Raw genomic sequence first — 21,775 nt, forward strand, 5'->3', positions numbered from 1 at the left:
ATATACTTAGATTGTCTCATGACTGGTAAGAACTACGTTTAGTTCTTTGTTCCAGACTCTTGTCATTTTTTTCGTTTACATTCTGATATTGATCTTATCTTCTGTATTTCCCATTTGTGGGCACTGAAAGGAGTAGTGCTAGCTGTGATGACCATATCAGTTGCTGTAGCACTGGCACATGATGTTGTTTATATTATCAGCATTTAACATCTTCTTCTGCATGTGTACTTTAAAAAGGTTATGTACCAATAGCTGTTGGGGGCAGCTAGCTTTTTACTGTTCATTCATCATCCACATGTTGTGCACAGACAGACCCTTAACAAGAGTATCAGAACTGATATGTGTTTCTCCCAACCATGCATAAAGTGCAATTTCTCTGAGTTGGTTCTCGATTTGCTAGGGTTGCTGTTCAATTCTTTTCATATTTAAGTGGTAAATTGGCCTGATGCTATGTTGAGTGGTAAACATAATATTAGACCTTCTAAATCAAGCATATTGCAATAATGTTTGTTAACGTGAATGATAGATTTGGTGTGCTGATATTTAGCTTTAGGGCATACACCATTGGCATGATTGGAAGAAATGCAAATCTGTTCCCTAGGGCCATTTGGTCAGAACAAGCTAAGTCGGATTGTTGGTCAGACATTTCCTTGTCACCATAGTGATAAATGAAATTCTAGGAATTTAATTCAAATTTCACCATGTTTACAACATGTGATGATGCAGCCTGTGGCTGTAGCTGTGAACTGAGCGGTTGGAACGTCTGGTGGATATTACAAGTTGGTTGTGTGAGACTATTGCTGCCCTCGTAGCTGTGGAGATCAAGTTGGTTATTGGCTCGTTTTTGCTGTTGGTATTGGTGGATGGCTATCATCCCCATCAGATTTTTGTCCATTGGTATGGTAATTTATTTTTATGCATATTTTGTATAGTTTATTACCGATCTTCCACATGATTCTACACCATTGACTGTGGTCATCGCAGGTTAATTTGTCTGCTATATTGTATTTGAGCATATGAATGAACACTGCTGTCTGCAATGGGTTTCACGCTAGCTGAACTTTTTTCATACCAATGGCAATTGTTTATTTGGTTGGAATAATCTTGAAATGCTGAATGGACATTGTTAACATTAAATATTGTCATTCTTTTCTTGTACAATGGAAGAAACTTGAACTGCAGTGTGTGAAGTGTTGGTTAATTGCCTTTTATTATATAATATTCATATATTAAAATCTACTAGTATTTTGCAAGATTGAACAGAAGGTGTAGTGAGTGTGCCCGGTGCAATTTGAGCTTGTGTCATCAACTTGTTGGTGTCTCTAATTTTACTGCATCATCTGAAGTCTATTGGTGTGATCATGCATTCTCTCAAGGTGTTTGAGGCATGGATGGGTGCAAAAATAATGGATTTATAGTACCTATCGAATCTAGGCAGACGAGCCTTGGTGGAATCAGATGTCTGTAGGAGATAGTCTTTCGTGATGTCCATCTGCTTGTGCACGAGTGCTGCTGTTACCAATTTTTATCAAAATTTATTAGGTGGCACTAGTAGTACTGGTATCATGGCTAAGCTGAGGCCTTTTTATGGCTCTTATATCATAAGGCTGCACCTTTTCTTCGAATGCACACCCCTTCCATGAAGATATGAATTTTAATTACTGTTACTTGTTTCAATTAAAGCTAACTAATATTGGTCATATTATTTTTGTATCTTGTTAAATTGGAGTTTACCTTATATGGTTCTGTCAATTTTTGTGGATGGAGTTGTATTATTGACACGAAATTAAGTGCACAAAACGGAGTTGTAGGCATCATGGATGTTTGCATTTTTTGCATAATGTATATCATCTCATATTTGAGCCATTACATCCAGTTGATCCGGTTTGAGTTTGGTTTGAGATCGATATATATTCATGAACCCCTCCTTTGCTGTCTTTGTCCATGTCTAATCAGGTTGGGCAGGGGCTGATCGTATAATGGTCCAGTAATGCTTGACCAAAGCTTGCAGTGGTTGGTGGTTTGGGTTTTGCACACACAGTGGTTGTTTGATCGCCTCACGGTCTTATTAACAGGAATTGGATGAAGTCTGATCTTTTGTAAATAGGTTTCAGGTGAGAGGAAAAATTTGTGTTTTATTACTTTTTTTGTTTTTCCAGAACAGGTTTGATGAAGAACAACCAAGCATTTTGATGATGTTCACTTATTTTAGGTTTTGTGCTAACTTTTTTTTTGCGTGTGTGTGTGTGTGGTGGTGGTGGGTGTGTGGGGGGTTGACATGATGAGTTAAAACCCGACAGCTAGACAACCACTTGGGGTCTTTGGTTGCTATAGCCTGAAGAAACAGCTTAGAATGGTAAATATAGTTTTCCAGCAAAACCCAATTTTCTGGCAATGGTTATGAAAAAAAATGTTTAATCGATTTCGAGGAACTTGTGGAAACAGGAGCTTTTCCACTTTTCTACAAAAAAAATGTGAAAAATGAAAATTAAACCCGCAGAATCTATCATCTCCTGGACGTGGAATCGAGGGGTTTCATCTGGAATTAGACAGCTCAGTCCTGTATTCTGGGCTCTTCAATCCTGCTTGCAAGTTGAGGTATGTTTGGTAAGCTGTTTTGCGCCAATGTTTCTAACACCTCAAAATTCAGAATAGTTCAGCAAATTTGATAGTATATATATGGGATAAGACAAAATGAAAGTATTGATTTTCTTTCTCTCTCTAATCTGCCTGTGGATTTAATATTATTGAGGGATTGAATTATTGGTCGAATAAGTGATCTTGGTCATCTAGAAGGGCAAAAGTCCTTTTATGACTTTTAAAGCAAAAGAAAAGTACTCTTAAAAAAATGTACTTATTTGCTAATATTATTTGATAAATGCTTCTATAAGAAATAAAAAATAAAAGAATGCTTTAGTAGGAACCTGAAATAATTAGCTTTTAGCTTCTTTCTTTCTTTTAGATCGCTTCATATTTTTCAAATATGATTAGCACATCCATAAAATATAACTATACAAATGCTATTGGCAAATATCAAATGCTTAAAAAAATATCTTATAATTAAGAATTTAATGTTACTTTTGACAGACCATATTTTAAAAAGCATCAGCCAATGCCAAATATACATTAAGAGCAACAAATTTATGACAATATTTTTCTTAAAATTAAGACAAATTTAAGAGACCTTTGCCCGCCACCTTCAAGTCTTTGCCACCGGTGTGCATGTGCATCGTCGCAGACCTGCACAGAGACGACCCTTTACCACATATACACACACAAGATGCTATACATATTAAAATAAACATTTTCATTTTAAGTGAAGGAAGAATACCCACCAGGTGGATTTACCCAGGGTTAAATATCTGTTAAAACTCTCCCAAGCTTTGAACTTGAAAGCTCCTCAGTTTGGCATACTTGGACTAAACATTAGAAACAATTTATGCCAATCTGGAATTTGAGTTGGGATTCAAAGTGAATGGAGTGAGAGTGACAAGGAGAAGCGAGATGTTCCTTGTCTGTGAATAAAAACGATGATGGTAATATTTAATGTACCATTTTTATATATTAGGATAGAAATATCAATGGTTATTTGTTAGTGATTATGCTATCATGCTATTTTACAGATGAGAATTGTCGCCAATACTTGACTTTTTTCACTATATATCTGCAAATAAGTTATCATTTATATATTAATCTTTCTATTCATATAGAGGATTTACTTAAAAAATATTATCTTTATCCTTATTGGGTGAATTAATTTGCATCAACTTGAATGAAAAACATCTACGGCCTATATGCTAAATTCTTGACCACAAGGAAGCATGTATATGGCACACGTATACATAAATATATACACACTCATCATGCATTTAATGAAACTAAAAACCATCGTTGTATCTCAGACTGACATCAATTTTATTTTTATTAATTTATTTAAAATAAATAATAAAAATATTTAATATTTTTATTTATTATATTTATAAAATAAAAAATTTATATTTATACCTATTGTTCGATTCAGATATTATCCGTTTTGATCTATGGACAATAGAATTCTATCATTATTACGGATAAAAATTTAATCTGTCAGTGAGATGTTATCTATTTTTACTCATTAATTTTATAATTTTATTTTTTAAAAATATTTTATATAAATTATTTTTTTTTTTATAAATATACGTTCCTCCTAACTCACAATCAATATGAATACCCTCCGCAACCGCAACAACAACTTTGAGATGGGACGGTGTTACTAAAATTATTTAAAAAAAATATGAAATAACTAAATTATCACGACCTAGCAGGAGGCACCCCACCCAGAACAAATTACCACCCGCTTCTCAGGTCCTCTCTTCGGCCCCCTCGCCGCCGACCATGGCCCCCTTGCCTCTGATCAGGGCTTCATGTCTGACCCGATCGGCTTCATGTTGGACCCCCTCGCCGACTGTGCCGCTGGTGGCATCTTCTCCGGCCTCCTTGACTACCCGTCCCACATGTCTGCCTCCTCCTCCAACCACTTCCACCGCAGCCTCTCCCAGACCCTCACCCTTTGCCATCGGCGGCAACTCCGCCCGCGCCACCCTGCCTCTTTCCTCCGCCGTGGAGCCGTGAAGGCCATCACTTGCACCATCTCCCCTGCCTCAAAGCTTCGAGCCAAGTCGTCCCCTATTAACAGTCCAAAGACTCCAAAGCCGCCCAGACCATTAATCCAAGCAGCGGCGGCTCGACTACAAACTTAAGCAGTGGCATTGGCAGCTTGACGACCCATCCAAGCAGCAATAGTCATCAAATAAACGTGGAGGGCAGCGAAGACTTTGATTCCTCCGAAGCCCTGACCAACAATCTCTAGTGGGCGCAAGAGAAAGCCGGGGGGAGGACCATGTCCATGTCGTCGAAATTCATGTGACCGAGGAGCTCTTGGAATAGAAGGCAGTTGGCTCGTTAGGAGAAGCGATCGCAAAAGATTTCCATTTGCTCCTCCAAAAGCTTCTTTCTTATGTACCTCTTCATTTGGCTGATATATTTATCATACCGTAACTGAAACTTAGATAAGTTGGAACAATGTTGATATTACGTGCAGAACTATCAGCAAGAAGTTAACAATTGTGTCCTTGCATACCCGGTGAATCAGAACATGACAATGACAAGCCCAAAGTTGAATCCTGTGTAGAACCAAGATTGCTCGCATGCTGACTGTTAAAAGAGACAGGGAGATTGAACAGGGAATCAACAAGATACTTTCAAGGAAAATTGACAAACAATGGAAGAAAAAGCATTGTTGTCAGACCACCACCATCTCTGAGGAAGCAGCAGAGACGGAGAAGTCAACTCAAATCATGTATGACTACATGCTGGTTTCTCTTGCTTCCTGCAAATTTTCTTTGTTGCATATGTTTGAAATTAGAAAAATTGTAGACTGGCTGGTTTTTGCTCTTATTTTCCCTGCTAGATTGTATTAGGAGAGGCCTTTTCCTTTATATGCAATCCTATGATTGCAGATCTGTATGTTGTGGAAAAACCATCTTGATTCTGTTCAATGCAGCCGCAATTTTTATCAGGGAAAAGAGCAGGGTCTTTTCAGATCAAGATTTTTCGAAGGTAAATGAGTAAATGACTACCTTTTGGAGTATGGTGGATGTTTGTGACGAAGGCTCTGGATCTGTCTTATTTGCTCCATATCTTTCATGGATTAAAATATATATATTTTTTTAAAAAGGGGGTTTTGAGGCTGTAATCTGTGCTTTGTTGTCACAACTGGGATTTGGAACGCTTTCATCACATAGCAATCCCCCCCCCCCCCCGCCCCCCCCCAAAAACAAAGGAGAAAAAAATATCCAACTTCAGGTTCAGTCTGGAGCCGTTTAGAGAGACGTGCACATGAATTTATTAGAAAATTCAGGTGATCTGATGAATAATACAGTCCTCTTATGAATTATTATGCAACAAACTATATGGCACAGCAGAAGCAGAGATTTTGATTGCCTGCTCAAATTAACATTCAGAAAGTATGATGCTTATATGTAGATAAAGCTACAAAGAGAGAAGACCAACTAATTTGCATGAGTTATCTTCTATTATGGAGTTTATGGATTACCCAATAGCATTCGGCACCGCATTCTCCAACTCCCAAGTTCTTGTCCTGTCATGCAAGCTTATTCACCACAGAAATAAGAAGTACCATTTAGTGACCTAGAGGAATCTGCTTAGTGTAATTCAAAGACAAAAATATAAAGTACATTTTTCCTTAACGAAAAACAATAAGAATATAAAAAGAATGCTTCGTATCAAACAGAACTCTTAATCGTTCTCTTGAAGCTCATCCTCTTTATGATAAGTGATCCACTTGCCCCAAAATGAGATCATTATGTGAAAAATTCTGCTAGTTTAGGTTATCAAAGACATGTTATCTTATTCATCAAAAAACAAGTCATTTTATATTTGTTATACAAAAGCTAGAGGAATGGGTATATGTGAAAGCAAGAGACTTCTAGCACTTTTTCAATCATAAAACTGAATTTTGTGAACTACTTTCCTTAACTATATGGAAGTCCCCCTAGTTATACAGTGATGTACTACAAAATTATTACACTTATTTTATGAAAAAAAGAAAAAAAATATATAAACTCACATAGTCTGTGAAAGCTGCCTCCAATTTATCAGTTGGTGAGATTGAGGATGCCTCTGCAAATAGCTGCTGCTCGCAATGCCAGTATCATCAGCCACAAATTGCTCCGAACGGCCGGATGCTGTTGGAGGGGACCAAACTGGAACCACACCACCATCTCTTTCTGTCCAGCTACTCGACGAATCCGCCGTGGACTGCGCAGGTATCTGCAGCCTGGCTGGACTAAAATGTTGAACAACATTATCCCTCGCCGTTCGAAGGCCACCTCCATTGATTTCTTCTCTTTCAGGCTCCGCATCGAAATTTACATTTGATGGCACTTCCTGTCTGCTATCTCCAGCATTGTTTCCTACATCTGTAGAAACTTCCTCTTCCTCAACTCTAACTATTGAAGAAGTCATGCTAGGAACCATCTGATCTGCATGTCTCCTGTCTACAGCTGGGGAATTATTAGTAATCCTTAATGGTTCAAGGTGCACTTCCAATTGCATTTCTTCAGGAAAATCAATCAGCGGCAGCTCTGAGGAGTCGCCAAGGCCTTCTTCTGTTCCATTCTCTATTGCAGCTCTTGATGCAGCTTCAAGTTGCCACATCTCTGCGAGAGCTTCTTGCAGTCTGGCTTTAGCTGCAGCTATTTCTACAATGGGAAGAGGGTAATTGGAACCCAGTTCAATTCCTGCAGCTTGTAACACAGGTTCAGGTGCATCCCATGGGTGGTGTATCCATTCAGTTGGCAACCTGACCAGCTCAGGAAGCCAGCGGCGCACATATTCCCCGTTTGGATCGAATTTGTATCCTTCAAACTGTAGATTCCAGCAGTAGATTTCAAAGAAGGAAGACATCAAGGGGATTGATAACATATGGCATACTTGAGTTAAAATGTATAAAGATGTTGTCTGATTATATGATATAGAACATATGACATAATTACATCAAATATAACTTAATAGAATGGTGTCAGCCTGTTAAAATTAAGCTACTGGAAAAAGCCATACCTGAGGGTTATCAATGCGATCCAACTCGCGACCATCGGGAAGAGTCCCAGAAATATACTGCCAGCCAAGGGCATCGCTTTCAAGATCAGCATCTAATAGTGTATCCCAGAAATACTTCATCCCCCACCTCCAAGGAAGTTGCAGGACCTTCACAAAGAAACTGGATACCACCACACGTATCCTGTCATGCAGCCAGCCAGTTGCCCAAAGCTCTCTCATACCAGCATCTACCAGAGGATAGCCTGTTCTACCTTGTCTCCAAGCTTTAAAATGACCCTCATCGATCACCCAAGGAAAGAACCTAAGGTGAGATAAAAGAGGCCTTTCATGACTGCATGGGTGGTTGAAACTCAAGTATCTGGAGTACTCGCGAAGACCGACAGATCTGAGAAACAAGTTGCAACTCTCTTCACCTGCTTTGTTTCCCTCATTAGTCCACACAAGTTGCTTCATGCGGACAAGGTGAAAGACTTTGCGGACACTTAGCTCCCCAAAGTGTAGATGAGGAGAAAGAAGAGATGTAGTCGCAGCGTCTGCTTTCTTCCTATTGATAGAGTACTCAATGAGTGGCCCATTAACAAACGCAGTCAGGGACTTATCAGCATTACGCCATCCTGGTGACCATGCTCGAGCAAGAAGAGCATTGCTTCCTTTCTCAGACTCGTCCTCAAAGACCAGAGTTTCTGAGGGGCACATTGATACATCACCTGATAAAACAGAGTAAGAGAGCACTTGAGAAAGGATTCTTTTTATCAAAAAACTATCTCAATGGCCTGTTTTTAATTTTGATATCACATTCAGAATGAAAAAGAACTAGTAAAAACCTATATATGCAATTCTTTAGGTAAAGAATATCCAGGTCCTCCAAGATGCAGGTTATATTTCAGCTTAAAACTAATAGGATGGCTAAGAAGGTGAAATTAAAGTGCACACAAGTCCATGATAAATAAGCAGCATGTTCATTAACTTCAAAATTCCTTTATATTGCAAAGTAAACCTATATCAGATAAGACAATTACATTTATGGTTATAATTCTGATATAAAATGTCTGAAAGGCATACTCAGCATCATATCAATTTGCAGTAACAACTCACACTGTTAAATCATTTGGAAGCACAATTGCTTGATGTTGAAGTGATCTTAAGAAAATTTTTAGATTGATTGAGCACATACAGAAGAGAGAGTGGGCCTTGGTGCGACAGTAAGGTTGTTTAATTGTGACTTGGGTATCACGGGTTCAAACATGAAAGCTGCCCCTACGCGCATGGGGATAAAGCTGCATATATCTAACCCTTCTTAAACCCTCTAGTGGCTGGAGCCTCATGCTCTGGGTTGCTCCTTTTGACCATATATAGAAGCATGCAACCAACTGACCAACTACTTGTTCACGTAAGTGGGTACTACTGCTTAGCAGCACCCCATCAAATGATCCACAGTCTATTTACATGAGCATGATGGATCTGCCACCATAACATCAAACATTTACCAAAGCAGCGACTGCAGGTGACACTACGAAATGTTCTAGGTTCAACTTAAGGATGACCTTGGTTGCAATAGATCAATCAGCAATGGAAAAGTGCAATCTCATAAACACAGGTCATACCTGTTGTTATTCTTTTGGGTGGAAGTAATGGTGCTGCTGGATCATAAGGCATGCTAAGGCATTTATTCCAGAAAGGTGCAAAAGTTGTGAAGGGTCTGCCATTGTCATCATAAACTTCCCATGGTTCATAGAGCAAATCCGCGTTGAATGAACGGACCGTTATGCCTCGAGCCGTCAGAAGTTCTTTCAAACGATGGTCCCTGACAAGAGACAGAGGATCTGGAGAAAACCCAACAAGGATAGTTAGATGCCCATAACTAAATATTCAAGATCTGTGCAACTGTAGCCTGTCCATTTTTATCACTTAGTAGCAGTGCATCACAAGTCTGATGCAAAGTGGACATGAGAAATCTAAAGATGGTTTTTGTATCCTGTAATTTATAAGAATGCTTTGCATGCTGTAACTTATGAAAATGCTTTTCTTGAAGTGCCTGATCATCAAATTCTCTGGTATAAACCAAGAAATAAAATGGACAAAACAAAACAATGCCCAAACAGTCAGAAGAAAGACAGTAGTTTTAATCTTGAAATACCACAGTGAATTCAAAACTCACAAGAGGAACAGAAAAGAAAGCATAATTGTTTCGGTTCTGATCAGAAAAAGAGGAAATGGATCAAAGGTAAAAGTAAATCGAATCCTGTTATGGATGCAGGAAAAGATCCACCATTCCTATTTTTTGAATCTTATGCATCTGACTCAAACTTTGCACAGCCAGATGATTATACAGTAAAGAGCACATCTTCCCTGACCCGAAAAAAAAAAGAGAGAGAACACATCTTCCGAAAGATGATAAAGAAGAGAAGGCCCAGGAAACTGGTATTAAGAATAAAGATGAGAAGAAAACCATGAGCAAGATGTGCAATTTTCTTTCTGAGATCAGAAAAGTAGTATTTAATAATTCAATAAGGTATCAACTGCCACACTCCTTAAAAATTCTTAATAAAAAGGGAACCCGCTCCATATATGGTAAGCGATGGGAATTGAATAACAGAACAGATTTTCTCCAAAAATAATAACAATAATAACAGGTGTGCAAATGAACAAGTGCAAAAGAAAAAGTGGGGCATTAGTGAACTCACAGATGAAATCTACATCAAAATTTCCAAAAATCAAATCTATCAGAAACATCATATGCAACCATGGGAGAATTATCATAACAGGAACCCCAGGACACATCATTTTTTTTCTAAGAAAAAAATCGGATCACTCTGAATTAATTGGATAAAGAATCAAGGCCAATCAAAACACCAGAATAAAGTGGAAAATCATGATGCAGCCAAGTTTAGCTAACTAGAAACATTTTTTCAAAAAAGAAATGTTAAATTGAAAAAAGATACAGATAAAGTACAGATAAATTAATTGTTACAAAGAAATAACTAAATTCACAACCCCCCCATACAAGAATACAGTCCATCCAATTATGATACCAAACTGATAAGCAAGCAGACAGCTACCTACCTACTATGACCAAAGGAAAGGAGAGAGAGAGAGGGGGGCAGAGAGATAAACTAACCATAGAGGTGGTTGAAGAAGAGATTGGTGGCACCAGTGGAGTGGACAATCTCTAGGAGGGTGGAGGCAGTGTCAAAAGACCTCTTGGTGATGAGGGAGGTGCCAAGGTTCCTGAGGGAGGAGTCCAGGTGGAGGAGGCTCTGGCTGAGCCACCACCTTGACACCCTCCCAGGGAAGTAGGGACCCTCCTCCTCAGGGGCCCAGATGAACACTGCCACCACCTCCCCAAACCTCACCCCAGCTGCTAGTGCTGGGTTGTCCTCCACCCTCAGATCCCTTCTGAACCATACTATGCTCCTGTTGCTGCTGCTGCTGTTACCAACACCACCATGCATCATTCTATGGTGTGTCTCTGTATGCCTTCTTTCTTCCTCCCAACAAAATGGGAGTAGTGGAAGATCAGATCATGTTACAACTTGCACCATGCTGCAGGGGAAGTGGGGGCTGCAGGTAGCAAAAGGCTGCTTGGCTGTGATGGTTCTTCTCCTTTTTCCTTTTTTTCCCCCCTCTCTCTTTCTTTTCTGGTGGGGGAAGGCTTCAGCCAAATGGATGTGGGGATTGGGATGATTGGTTTTGATTTTTCTTTTCTTTTCTTTTTTTCTTTTTTGGTTCTGGTTGGATGAGTGGTTTTTCTTTCATTATCATGTTGCTTTCTTCCCAGTTGTCTTTGTTCTCTCTTCTCAGCAACTAAAAAGATTTATCCCATCTCTCAGAAATACCTCTTGAAATTGGGAGGATAATCTTAGCAGCCCTGCCTCGACAAATATTTATTGTCTTTTTCTTGAAATTTTGGAAGTATAGTTGGTAGCATCATGATCTATGCTTATCCTTAACTATCCCTTTGCAAATGGATTATTTAAATTCTCTGAATAAGGCTAATTTTTGGTTGCCTACTTATATTGGGTTAAATTGCGTATAACTTTTATATACACAAGATGCAAACATTTGATCAGTTCTTATTTAATAAAACAAAGGGTGGCACAACCTCCCATTCAATCCAAAAAAAAAAAAGAAAAAGAAAAAAAAGGATCAGCAGTTACATTAGCCTAACTACTCTTTCATAATACAGATCTGGATATATTATCTCTCGACCTGCTCTAATGATCATAAGAGATTCTATCTACAATTCACCAATTGGATTGCTTACATGGTTCTAATAATTTTCCTTTTTATATATAAAATTTTCTCGAATTTTACTCACCCCCAGTAGGTGATTGAATGGTTGAGGTGGGAATTCAATCTCCCTTTATTTTTCTTGTTTTATTTTCTTTCTATCTTCATGTTGCAATGATGGACTAAGATTTTTTCTGCTTCTTAATTTATTAGCATCCCTGTGCCCATATCATTCAGAGGGAAACCTTTGGTCCCACAATTCAAGACTCGCTTTGTGAAGTCTTTCTCCCATATTATCGGACGGAAACCTTTGGCCCTACAATTCAAGACTTACTTTGTGAGGTCTTTCTCTACGTAGCTATAAATCATACACGATTTAACAGTTGCTAATCGTAAAAAAGATCGAATAAACCTCAATCTTTAATATTCTATATGTATCTACATGTTTAAAAATCTTTCCATTTGATTTGTTTTTGATAATTCAACTTAAAAGCTAGATATAACGTACCCATGGCAACCGTGGACAAAGATTTACAGTCATTTTAACAAATGTCACTCTAGTTTTATTCTCAAAAGTGGAATTTGAAGGATCTTGGACATTTTAGCTTGGATTCTAAAAGGTGCATTCTTGAAAAGTCACTTTGCTACCAATTATAGAATGGAAAAATAATTAAGAAAAGGAGAGACAGAATTATATTTAGTATAATGCAATGGTAATACTATAAAAATAATGCAATAATATAGTATATATTTTTTTAAAAAAATGTACTATTTGCAGTTCTATGATATTTGTTTGCTACACAAAAGCCCATAAACATCAAGAGATCCCTCAAAATTAAAAGATCTTTTTTATTTATTTTGCCTTCAATTGGTAAGGGCGCTGCCTAATTCATGAGAACTCATTAGTAGTCTAGAAAAAAAAAAGGAACACCAAAAAAGAAAAGAATGAATAATTTACAACAAAACAACTAAAATTAAGCACTGGAAGTTATACATGGCAAAAGCAAATGCGTTCTCCAAGCAAACACATTTTGTTGTTCTCCTTTTCATCTAAGAAGTGATGCATAAAATAATTTAGGAATGCAAAAACTGAGAAAGAGAAAAGGAGAACAGGTTCTACGTGGGTTTGGGGACCCTCTTCAGCTTCTATCTTTTGGTCTCCTCCTCTAATATTCTTCTTTACGCCTTCTTTCTGTCTTGGAGCATGATGAGGACCACAATGTGGTGGAAATTCTCCTCCTACGATTCATTTGTCCCTTTCTTGATGGATTATAGACAAAATTCTCCATAACGACCACTCCCTCGTCTCTCCAACACACAAAGACTTGAGGTTTGTATAGTTTTATTAGGTTGATTGATAGGGATTTTGAGGTTGATGGAAACATCAAAGACTGATATTGTCACATTCTTCTTTGGAACTTTTCCATGAAATTTTGATCCCGTAACCTCTCTCTCTCTCTCTCTCTCTCTCTCTCTCTCTCTGAATTAAGCCCTACATTTACAAGTAATGCCATTTAAGGTGACTTGTTCACTTGGTAAACAGGTAATGATTAATGAATCAGTGCCGTCGATTTTTGTGTGGATTATTGCAGTATTTTTATTATTTTATCATCTTTTACCCGAGTGAGGAAAAAAAAAAAAAAAAAGGTATGGAGGAATCAGTCCCCTGTTTCTAGTGAGGTCTTTTTGGTCACCTGAAAGATTAGCTTTTAGCAGTCTTTAGGATGCAATTATCCACCAGATGGCTGCCACACTATTTGACCTTTATGCTTTCTATATGTTCTAGCTTTGAAACATCATCTTGTTAAAAATTTGATACGTTAACAGATGGGGTTCTGATCTACATCGTCCAATCCTAGATGTTGCACTACTAGATCCAAACATTATCCTGAATTCCATAAGAACTGAGCAACATGATTTTAGGACCAATTTAGATTTTTAAAGAAAAAAAATGTGAAAGATGGCTACTTTTTTAAAAAAGTTATATCATACAAAAAAGCATGATCTGACAAAATTATTATTCATGCATCTTGGCTGGGATGGAAGCGGATCAAGGGGGGTGATTTCTTTTTGACACAAATCAGTCTAGTTCACTTAGATGGTCAAGTGTATTGAGTATGTTTTGAGTTTGCAAGCTGTAGAAAAATAAAAAAAAGGGATCTTTTTCTTAGGCTAATTTCATTATTGGAGGACACCAATTCTAGTTCGAATCGATTTGCTCAATTATGTATATTTATTATAAATATTAAAAAAAAGAGTAATTGAGTGGTCTAGAGGTTCCATGTATTGGAGATTAGGTTTGTAAGAAAATTTTGCATTCCATAATCTCTAATTTTTTATAGCAAAACTTTTGCTTCATCTCTGTTTGTAGATGCAGGTCAATAAACCAAATCATATAAATATTATGAGTTTTTATTTTTTTATTTTTTTATTTATTTTATTATTATCCCTAGTTACAACAAGATCTTTTCATTTAGATCCCTGCATGATTGTGGAGTCTGTGAACTAATCTTCATTAGATCTAGTTGAAATCAAGATAATTGGACCTAGTTTCGCATGACCATAGACCAGAAATAGTCACAATGTTACTATAATAAGAACATTATTAAACCATTTCTAAAATAAAATCCAGTAATAATGGCTTAAACAATCACGCTACAGCACATCTCGCTCCCAACTCAGAGGGCTATAAGCACCTAAATATTAAGGGAATGTAACTATATTTTACAGAATTCAATGAAAAAAAAAGGTAAATAAAAATAAATCCTAAATTAGCAAAACAACTAAAAAGAACAATGTTGGAAAAAAAAAACAAAACAAAAAAAAGAACCATCACAAGCAGCCGGGTCAAAAACTTACATGCACAGGAGATCCCACCATCCACACACGTGGCCTCCTTGCTAACACATGTATACTTTTTCCCCTTTTCTTCATTGTTTGTTATTTTGGCATTCCAAATAAAATATAATAAACATATTATACATATTGAAATAATATTATAAATATTATCAGTTATATAAAAAAAATAATTTTTTAAGCAAATATTTTATTTATTTTTTATTAAGAAAAATCTTATTTTAATTTTAGTTAGCAGATATGCTATATTAGAAACACTCCTTGCATGTAAACATATCTTATGCGGCCTAGATTCGGTCAAAACTGTTATAGATTTCTACTACAATCTATCAAGGATTTGCGATATTTAGTAATTTCAGAATAAAAAAAGGCCGCCATACGTTTAAAAGTTTGACATCGTGCCGTCCTACGTGGTAAGGATATGGAAGACACGGTAAAGCACAGCATATGTCACATCTTATCTCAAACAGGCCAAACTACGAAGACACGAGGTCTTACCTCAAGGGAGTCCGTCCAGGTTATTCCCACTCACGTAAAGTTCCAGCTGATGGACTCGAGAGATCACAAGAAAGAGGGAAGCGCACGTCCCTGTGTTCATGAATGTTCTTGACAAAATCTTGTGCTTTACACTGCCATACCATCTTGCGGATAGCTACTCAGAGTATCTTTTGATGTTTGGATAACGCAACAAAGTACAGGAATATTAATTATTGTGCCATGGAACCATGGCATCATGTACTAAAAATTATGGTTCGCTTTGCCATACTAATCATGATGAGTACATGTCAAGATAGTGTACAGATTGAAGAGCTGTTCGTTAGCAACACTTAAAAGCGTCATTCACAAGCGACACTGAAAAAATAATTGCTAATGATGTGCTCCTCAGCAGATTAGAATCCTACTTAGACTTTGCGAGGCGCCGTTCGTTAGTGATGTTTAAAAGCATTGCTCGCTAGGAAAATGATGTGAATGGCAAGCATTTGATTTCTATATTTATATCGCCGATATTTCTTCGGTGCTCTCCGTAGCATCAGAATATTATCTTTGTGATGTTTATAAGCATCGATAGATGACTTAAAAAATCCTAGTTTTTACAATTTTTTTCCAGTAATGTTTGTATGCGTATGTTACTCTTCTATGCCGTTTTAAAAGCATACCTTTTCACCTATCATTTTAGTTGTTGAGAGTAGGCAATATTGAAGACAACAACAAAGCCATTGGTCTGATAATTCTAAGATTTCCAAGATGGTAGAAGTCACCTCTAGATGGATTGCATTCTTTTACATGGATGTGGTCGGTGTCAATTCTGCTAACATGTGTAGTTAGTGTCAAATCCGTATGATTTTCAAGTTAATCCTCTACACAGGATAAAAGTATGATCATTATCACGTCCAAACCATTATAACATAAGACAGATAGCATGTGCAAAGAATCCAACTACATCAAACCTAATTAGCTTGAGAGGACATGCACTTAAGATGAGAAAGGAGAAAACAACAATATAGAGATGGAAATATCAAGTCTTGCTCCTCTTATTATGATAATTAAATAAGAAAATTGTAAAACATTATTCGGCTTGCGTGATGTATCCATGCATGGATTTTGTTGGGAAAAAGTGGAAGTGAAGTGAACACCATAAGAATAATAGGATTTATCGATTTAATATTGCTAATATTACGAGGAAGCGTCAAAAAATTTCAAATACCATATGCATTTACCGACGCTTTTAATAAGCATCGATATATTACGATGCTTTAAAGCATCGATAAGTTACAATAAAGAAAAGTATTGATATAACTCATGAAGCATCGTTAAAATTCAACTCTTATCCTAGCCCTTCATCCCTAAATCGAAATCCCAGGCCTCTTTTCTCTTTCGAGCCGACTCTCTCTCCTCTGATATGGACTCTCTGCCTCATCATCCAGAGTCGACTCTGAGCGGGCTCTCCCTCCTTTGATCCAGCCACTCTACCTCATCCTCTCCGGTCCTCTTCTCTCTCTTCTCCTCTAAGTATTCCTTCGAAGGAATAAGTGAAAGAGATCCAAAGGCCCTTGATCACAGTATCCCGAGATTAATTATAGGATATGATATATCACTGTTGACATGAATGTTATATCCCAAACGTTGCAAATCAATAGCTTCCATATTCTCTCCAACTACTTTTTGTGAGATATTACAGGGATACAACCTTTTAATGGATATATATATAGCGATCATATGCCTAGCATTCTATTCAAATATATCTTGTTCGGTCATTCAGATTTCTTCAAGCCACTAATGACTAATGATACTTTACAATATATTGGTTTATTATAAAAATCAAACAGTGATCGATCCGATTGTTTTCTAATTCATGCTGTCTTACCCATGAACTAAAGAGAGTTAATTTTTGCTGGTATTGATACTTGTGCAAGCTGTTTTGAGATGCATGCCCATGTTGGCATCCTTAAATCAAAGTGAGTTGGTCAATCTTGGTCACCCTAAAGAAGGTCCCTATGTTCTCCTAATTAAAGTTGGACATAAACCACTTCATGCAAATGCTATGTCCTGTGAATTATTCTGTTTTGGAGTCAATAACTGCAAGTTTGGGTTTGGCACCCTCATTTTCTTGACAGGTTATACCATGTTGGCCCCAAAAAGCTCGAAGTTTGATTGCTTGACTTACAAAAAAAAAAAAAAAAATTCTTGGGTGATGTTGCCACTTGACAAAGAGAGAGTCTCAATTTGAGAGAGACACGGAGCATGGCTTGTTCGATGGTGCTTCGAAAACATGGTTAATTGTGAACAGCCAAACACGCAGCTCCCCCATACACACCACCCACCACCCCGCCCCACAAATCTATATAGAGGAGATGAGGATCACAATTTTTTTGGAAAATAATGGCTGTAGAATTAGGGTTGCATTGACAAAGCCTTTCAAAACTCACAAGTTACCGTGACAATGAAAGTATGGACCACTATTATCAATAATAATAGAAGTTATGACAATTGCCTTCAAGACTTAATAGCAAGATTTATATTCCTACCACAACTTCAGACGATCATGCTTTGACCTATATCGGAGAAGTCGGAAGAAAAATGGTATGGTGGCCAAACTCTTTAATCAAAAGACAATGAACTGGAGAATCAGATCACTTTCTTCTACGTCATCGCTGGTTTAGTTACAATTCACCTAGCTACTAGGTTTTCTTGTCACGGTCACTTTGAATGAATTAAGATGAAATGTTTCCTTTGGTTGTGTAGAGAAGAAAATTGAATACAAGAGAGCTAATTTGAAAGAAATTTGACAAAAATTTTGGTGGATGTATGTTGTGCAACTAGACTTTAGAGACCATAGACCATTTTTTTTCTTAATGTCAATTTTTCTCATCTATTTGAACGTGGCATAATTGATTCTTAAGATACTACATCCTCAATCCATTTTTAGTTATCTTTGTCTCAACTCGATTCAGAAAAAAATTTTAAAAAAGGTATGATGAGTTGTTCTTATGCTTCTCGTAGCTATTACATGGGTGTGTTGGAAGATGAAATTTCAAAATTTTTCATAACAAACATTCATCACTTGTGATTGTGGCTTCAAAAGGATTTTATATTTTTAATTACTATACATTATATGATCAATATCTTCTATTAGAATTCGAAAGAGTTTGGATGACGGATAGAAATACCCCTAGAAATCTTCATGAAGGCTGACATACAAGATGTCTGATTCTTTCTTCTCATTTTTTCATCTTGTTCCATCTACCAGCTATTATAACTTCTCTAAATCTTCCCTCCTCTTTTCTATAATTTTTTCTAATCTTCAATAAAAGCTCAGTCGCTATCTTTGCCTCCCTAATATCCTAACCAAAATTAGCCAATTCAAAAATCAGGTTAGGAAAATAACCTCTATTTAAAATGATTGTTGCCCAATTTTGAGTGATTTAAACTTGGTATCACCCATGATAAAATGGTTGAGTTTTTAGATCAATAAATTGCTGACATGCTGATTCAATTGTTAAAGTAGCTAGTAGCTGGACACTAATAAAAGGTCTGGATGGAATCTCATTTATATTATTTTTAGATTTATTATCTTATTAAACTAGATGAGGTCCACGTGAGTGGGTCTTGGTGTAACCATAAGATTACTCCACTACACTTCGAGTGTCATGGTTTCGAAAAATTGAAATTAGAAAGGGGCTAGAAATTCCTTTATGTTGTCTCAAAAGAAAAAGCTCGAACTCAATCAATTTTTTAAAATTGGCCAAATATTTTACATTCACACACACACACACTATATATATATATATATATATATATATATATATATATATATATATATATATATATATATATATATATATATATATATATATATATATATAATTAAATAAATATCATATATATATATTAGATTATTATATATTTATTCAATACTATGTTTCAATTTTACATATTTTTCATATTAATTATATTTCTATATTCTAAATAATCAATTCTATATTGCTGCAATCTACTTGGATAAGTGGAAATTTGAAGGAGTCAAATTTCCATACTGTTAAAATTGATTGAAATAAAATTTTAGAGGATGTTTGGTTGAGAAGAATTGGGGTTTAGAATGGATGACTCCCATTCCAACCATTTGATTGAAAGGAATCCTATTTTGATTTCAAAATTAAAATGAGAATTAACTCAATTCCCTTAAAACCAAATCCCCACTCCCTTTAAGGATTCAAATTTTCATTTCAATTCTAATTTCGATCACGAACTAAATATTTCGGAGGATATAATTATTTTGATTCTCATTTCAGTCCATTCTGATTTGTAGTTGTGAATCAAACACCCTCTTAAAGCAAAAAATATTATTTATCCATTTATGTACACTTCATCTTCTTCCTAAGAGAAGAAATAATGATTTCTACTGCGCTAGAAGTCAATGACTATTGCAACATTCCAACCATTTCCATCTTAGACCATGAGCGCCATTTCACATATCAAAAACTCTCTTCTTTGAGCGCATGATTTATTATAAAAAATTAAGAGAGTATTTAGTTCATGATCAGAATCGGAATCAAAATAGATTGGAATGGGAATTGGAATCGTCATATCCTTCGTAGTGTTGGATTCATGATCAGAATCAAAATTGGAATGGAGATTTAAATTCACCAGAGAAAGTTGGAATTGGATTTTACGAAGATTAGATTATGCTCATTCCATATCGAAATTAAAATTAGAATGAGATTCTCTCAAACCAAATAATTGGAACGAAAATCATCCGTTTGCATTCCCATTCCATGCCATAATTCCTCCCAGCCAAACACCTCTTCAATAAATGAAGACTATAAAAGATAATAAAAAAAGGAGAGGAAAAATATAAAAGATAAAATGTAGTGTTTGTTTGAGAAAGACCATCAGGTGCATAAGAAAATATTCACAATACAATATACTGCATGATATTATCTCGGCCGACAACGATGTTTGGCACCACAAGAAAAGCAGTAGCCTAGATATGATCACAAAGTCTTTAGCACATTTAGCATCAAATAACTCCAGGGGCCCAACCATGGTATCAAAAATCATCTCCATGATAAACATGTCATGTGGCACAAGAATGTTGGTATACTTTGTCCAACCATGCATGATGGAGTTGTCCTATAATCACCAGCTGTGAAGGGACAATATTCGCAACATTTTTTTTCTTTGTGAATGACCCACAGCCACAACTTATGATTGCCCTCAAGAGGTAATGCTCGTCAACGTGGGATCCAAGCACAGGACCCACGTACGAACTTGGGCTCATTTGCTGACAAAGCATCCATGAATCAAGGCTTTTGTAGGTCATACGTTGTACTAGTTTGAGCGTCACCTAATTCAATTTCCTGCACATGCTACACGTCCCATAATTTTAAAGTTGACAATGGATAAAATTTAGATCAAATATTATATTATTTATTTTTAAATTTAAATTTAATATTTTATATCCAAATCTTATTTGATATCCGATCAAATAAGAAAAGAGATATGCATTCTCATACCCAATAGATTCGGAGATATTCATGGATAATCCATTTTTTCATATCCAATCCATATCCATTCCATACCTATTCTATATTTTAAAAAAATAAACAATCAAAATAATTTTATTCATATTATCAATCAAAATAAAATTATTAATTCAACGTAGAACATAATTTATAAGTCCAGATTTATAAAAATCAAACATAAAAATAGAATTACAATTCAATATAAAATATATAAATAATCAAAATAATTTTATACATATTATTAACTAAAACAGAATTATCAAAACAGAATTATAAACATATATATTTGGATATGGGTTCGACTATTATTCAAATTTGGATTAGATTCGGATACAGATTTGGATAGAAAATAGCATTAGCCATATCTTATCTATACTCATAATATAATTATCGAATTTTATCTATATGTGAATCTAAATTTGTTCAAATTTTATTTTTTAAATTTGATCGAATTTGAATACGATACATTTCCATCAAATTGGATTATTTTTGTCACCCCCTGTATAGTTTTTATTTTACTGTATATTGATGGTTGTTGATGCCAAAATGGCCTGCTTTTCGGCTGTTGGTCAGACACAGTATGTATTCCCCGTTGATCTCGTGGTACTTTTATGATGTATTGCTGTTAAAAATATAACGTCAGAATTGTTATTGACCATTGCAACAGTCATAATAATCCTTATTCACCTGAAATGTAGAATTTAAATATTATATATATATATATATTAGAATAATTATTATTATAATAATTGTTGTAATGGGTTTATAGAATATACTATCTTTCCATGAACAGCTAATGCGTGCAACTGATGGTCGCGGATTGATTTCACTCCTCACTTCTGCTCATACTTTTTAACGTTGTAGTTAGTAAAGTTTTTCTTTAATATAAACTAGCAAGGTTTTAAATAATGCATTTCGCTATTATAATGGCAAGGCCTGACCACTCTAAGGGTTATAATAGGCGTTATTTATCTAAAATCAGAGATTTAATTTTAATCATTATTGTAATGATTGTTATAATGGTGTTATATAATTATTTTCCTATG

At 35.9% G+C, this 21,775-nt stretch overlaps 2 protein-coding genes across 5 annotated transcripts; one reads left to right on the forward strand and one right to left on the reverse strand.

Annotated features, from left to right (window-relative positions):
• The first annotated feature begins 31 nt into the window (after positions 1-31).
• On the forward strand, positions 32-5,800 carry LOC140854023 (uncharacterized). The gene is made up of 4 exons (XM_073249254.1): positions 32-897; positions 1,957-2,114; positions 2,301-2,598; positions 4,305-5,800. The coding sequence occupies exons 3-4, from the start codon at positions 2,482-2,484 to the stop codon at positions 4,737-4,739; spliced, it is 552 nt and encodes a 183-aa protein (XP_073105355.1). The 5' UTR covers positions 32-897; positions 1,957-2,114; positions 2,301-2,481; the 3' UTR covers positions 4,740-5,800.
• On the reverse strand, positions 3,039-11,310 carry LOC140854021 (cryptochrome-1-like). Of its 4 annotated transcripts, none has more exons than XR_012137140.1 (7): positions 10,739-11,310; positions 9,225-9,443; positions 7,621-8,327; positions 6,629-7,428; positions 6,095-6,151; positions 4,317-5,193; positions 3,039-3,240 (listed from the first exon to the last, which is right to left on the reverse strand). XR_012137140.1 is itself a non-coding variant. In XM_073249250.1 (7 exons), exons 1-7 carry the CDS (start codon positions 11,073-11,075, stop codon positions 5,007-5,009), a joined length of 2,202 nt encoding a protein of 733 aa, XP_073105351.1. In that variant the 5' UTR covers positions 11,076-11,309; the 3' UTR covers positions 4,187-5,006. The 4 variants fall into 4 exon arrangements, 3 of the variants coding, with proteins under 3 accessions (XP_073105352.1, XP_073105351.1, XP_073105350.1); XM_073249250.1 differs by lacking the exon at positions 3,039-3,240 and having other exon boundaries at positions 4,187-5,014; positions 5,120-5,193; positions 10,739-11,309; XM_073249251.1 differs by lacking the exon at positions 4,317-5,193 and having other exon boundaries at positions 10,739-11,309.
• Positions 11,311-21,775: the final 10,465 nt, after the last annotated feature.

This window comes from Elaeis guineensis, chromosome 15, assembly GCF_000442705.2.
Source record: "Elaeis guineensis isolate ETL-2024a chromosome 15, EG11, whole genome shotgun sequence".
Classification (NCBI taxonomy): Eukaryota; Viridiplantae; Streptophyta; class Magnoliopsida; order Arecales; family Arecaceae; genus Elaeis; species Elaeis guineensis.

Coding starts and splice junctions, on each gene's coding strand:
- LOC140854023 (XM_073249254.1), top strand. CDS start 2,482: ATGAAAATTAAACCCGCAGAATCTATCATCTCCTGGACGTGGAATCGA. Junction 2,599..4,304: donor AATCCTGCTTGCAAGTTGAG/GTATGTTTGGTA, acceptor ACGACCTAGCAG/GAGGCACCCCACCCAGAACA.
- LOC140854021 (XM_073249249.1), bottom strand. CDS start 11,075: ATGATGCATGGTGGTGTTGGTAACAGCAGCAGCAGCAACAGGAGCATA. Junction 9,444..10,738: donor CTTCTTCAACCACCTCTATG/GTTAGTTTATCT, acceptor GGTTTTCTCCAG/ATCCTCTGTCTCTTGTCAGG. Junction 8,328..9,224: donor ACCCAAAAGAATAACAACAG/GTATGACCTGTG, acceptor CTGTTTTATCAG/GTGATGTATCAATGTGCCCC.